Genomic DNA, 3491 nt, shown 5'->3' on the forward strand with positions numbered 1-3491 from the left:
CTCTGGGCCAGCTTTAGCTCTGAGGCCTCGGCTGCTGAAAGCAGGTTTCTGGCCTTTGTTTACCTTCTTTATTTGATACAATGTTGCGGTCCGGCTGGCTGAAGCCCGGCTGACTAAAGCAGGTTTCTGGGGTTTTGTTTAGCTTCTATATTTGCAACATAGTTGCTTAGAGTTGCAGCTGAGAGGCCGGCAAGTCAGGCAGGGAACGTTGGAGTCCGCAGTCACTGGAGCAAGCAAGCCTCCCTGTTCGCTTCAGTGCATGGCTGCCGGCCGCCATCTTGGCTGGCAGTTAATTTGCATATCGCCCTGATTAGCCAATGGGAAGGGTAGCGGATGTACGGCTAATTACCATGTTTCTCTTTTATTAGATAGGATAATACACATATCATATACTTCACCCATCTCAGAGCATTCTTTACCTCAAATCTAAATATCTTTATTATTTGGGGCTAATTAGAAAGATAACTTGTGTGTCCTAGAAAATTAAAATAGCAATGAAATGTATAAAGTTGAGGGTAAAATGTCTGTTGTCCTGGACCCCTGTCAATGGTTTGGGATACATCTTTTCAAACTGTTTAAATATGTTATGTGGCCCTGGCTGATGGGGCTCAGTTGGTTGAAGTGGTCCCATGCACTGAGAGTTCACAGGTTCGATTCCCAGTCAAGGCACATGCCAGGGTTGTGGGCTTGATCCCCAGTAGGGGGTATACAGGAGGCAGCCAATCAATGTTTGTCTTTCTCTCTCCCTCTCCCTTTTCCTTCCTCTTCTCTCTCTAAAAAAAAAAAAAGTAATAAAAACTTATTTTCAAAATATGTTAGGTGTATATTTACATAGATGAGTTCATGTATATACACTCGTTTGTAATGAGCTTCCCCCCAGCTTACTACATCTTGTAGCACGTTCCATTTCAGTATATATGCCTGTGACTTAGTCACTTTACAACTGCAGAGTTTTCCATTTTGTAGCTGTACCATAATCTCATTAACTCATTTCTTACTGATGGTTGTTTAGGTTGTTTGTAGTTTTCAGCCTTCGCATAGTGTACCAGGCCCTCTGTGTGCTAAGCACTTTGCATATAATTCCATTTGATCCTTACAATAACCCGGGAACATTCCCACTTCGCAGGAAAACTGGGCTTGAGAGAGGCCAAGTGACCTGACTGAGGAGACAGAGCCATTAAGCAGGGAAGCCACTTAACAAGCGCTGTGCCAATGTTATTGCACAGACAACGTTGCACGTGTGACAAATTACGTCTGAAAACAATTTCTAGGGCAGAAATGATAGTCCCCGGAGCCGTAATACCCTGCATCATGGCTGGCTCCCACCAGTCGTGTGTGGCATCTGTCCTCCCGAGGGGCATTTTGGCACTGGGCCCAACTGCTCCAGGTCTGAGCACCCTCGTGCCCCTTGCCCTCCCCTCGTCCCACAGAGGGCTCCACCGGGAAGACGTGCCTGATGAAGGCCGTGCTGAACCTTCGGGATGGAGCCAATGCCTGCATCCTGCCGCTGCTGCAGATCGACCGGGACTCGGGCAACCCCAGGCCTCTGGTCAACGCCCAGTGCACAGATGAGTACTACCGAGGCCACAGCGCCCTGCACATCGCCATCGAGAAGAGGAGCCTGCAGTGCGTGCGGCTCCTGGTGGAGAACGGTGCCGACGTGCATGCCCGGGCCTGCGGCCGCTTCTTCCAGAAGAAAAGCCAAGGCACTTGTTTTTATTTTGGTGAGGAGTCTTGATTAAAGTGAGGCCTGGTGGGCAGAGCGGGGTGGCACACGGTTAATGGGTGGTAGAGCTGGCCCTTAAAACCAGCTCTATCTAACCCTGGGGCCCATGCTGCCAACCCCCAGGCTGCCTGCAGAAGCAGTTAGTCTTAACTACGAGATGTTTATCCTTGTCTGGCCACATCCCCCAGCGGGGCCAGGGCTGGGGATGGCTGCTAGAACTGGCATGTGGCCGGAGTCAACCAGACGGCCTGGCTGAAGGGCATCTCCGTCAGGCAGCAGTGGGCCTGGGCGCTGCTGAAGGAGGGGAAAAGGCAGGGAAGATGGGGACCCTGGTGGCTGGCCCGTGCTGTTCCCTTAGGTGGTAGCGGTTGGTCCCCTCTCCCTGTGTCAGAACGGGTACAGCTGCTGTCACCAGTGTTCACAGAAGGCACAGCTGCCCTCAGCGGGGCCGGGACCTCGGGCCATTGCTTCATCCTTTCCCCCGGGTGCCTGGCCGGCCTCCAGGAGGCCTGGCCTCTGTCCAGGGAGTGTGAAGAGTAGGCGGTGAGTGCTGCCCCTTGGCCCCCAGGTGAGCTGCCCCTCTCGCTGGCGGCATGCACCAATCAGTGGGATGTGGTGGCCTACCTCCTGGAGAACCAGCACCAGCCTGCCAGCCTGCAGGCTGCCGACTCACTGGGCAACACGGTCCTGCACGCGCTGGTGATGATCGCAGACAACTCGGCTGAGAACAGCGCTCTGGTGACCCACATGTACGACAGGCTCCTCCAGGCTGGGGCCAGCCTCTGCCCCTCGCTGCAGCTCGAGGACATCCCCAACCTGCAGGGCCTTACACCCCTGAAGCTGGCTGCCCAGGAGGGCAAAATGGAGGTGAGTGGCTGCCCCCACCCCCGACCTGCCCAGGAAGCAGAAAGAGCCTGAGGAGGTGGTAGAAAGCAATGGTTTCCCCATTTTTCAACTGAACACTCCTGTTCATAAGAACAGTTCAGCACGCACCTCTGCCATGTGTGTTTATTGAGAAACTGTATCTAACTACTGAACCAATATATTACATTATAAAGCACAGGGATTTTCCCCATTTTATTTTTAGTTTTTATTGAATTTATTGGGGTAACATTGGCTTCAGTAAATCACGGGCATTTTTTTTTAAAAAAAAAGTCATTTGGGCCCTAGCTGGTTTGGCTCAGTGGATAAGAGCGTCAGTCCATGGCCTGAAGAGTACTGGGTTCGATTCCGGTCAAGGGCATATACCTCATTTGCAGGCTCCATCCTCCACCCAATGTATGTCTCTCACATCGATGTTTCTCTCTCTCTGTCTCACACCCTCCCTTCCATTCTCTCTAAAAAATCAATGGAAAACTATCCTCAGGTGAGGATTAACAACACCAAAAAAGTCATTTGGGTTTCTTGATTAGGAGACAATCTATTCATGTCCTTTCCTATTCTGCCATTAGACTTGCTCTTGGGTTTTCTTTATCTGGGTTGGTAAGTGTCCTTTATACTGAACAATTAGCATTTTATTTACTCTCACAGTTGCAAAATTTTCTCACAGCTCAACATTAAAAATTTTTATTGTGCTTTGCCACACAGAATTGTCACATTTCTAACTTTACAAGTTGTAATTATCCTTTCCTTTAGAGTTTTGCTATTACTTAATCCTCCAGCAAGGTCATCCTATATAATAAAAGCCTAATATGCTAAGTGTCCAACTGTTCCTTCGACCATTTGACTGGTCGCTATGATGCTCACTGACCACCAGGGGGCAGAT

General features: G+C 50.2%; 1 protein-coding gene across 1 annotated transcript in view; it reads left to right on the forward strand.

Annotated features, from left to right (window-relative positions):
• Positions 1-3491, forward strand: part of TRPV2 (transient receptor potential cation channel, subfamily V, member 2) — a 25184-nt gene that overhangs the window by 9943 nt on the left and 11750 nt on the right. The window contains exons 3-4 of the mRNA XM_014542813.1: positions 1431-1724; positions 2295-2593. Coding sequence (XP_014398299.1) covers positions 1431-1724; positions 2295-2593 — 593 coding nt within the window. The remainder of the gene's footprint in view (positions 1-1430; positions 1725-2294; positions 2594-3491) is intronic.

Source organism: Myotis brandtii, unplaced genomic scaffold, assembly GCF_000412655.1.
Source record: "Myotis brandtii unplaced genomic scaffold, ASM41265v1 scaffold314, whole genome shotgun sequence".
Classification (NCBI taxonomy): Eukaryota; Metazoa; Chordata; class Mammalia; order Chiroptera; family Vespertilionidae; genus Myotis; species Myotis brandtii.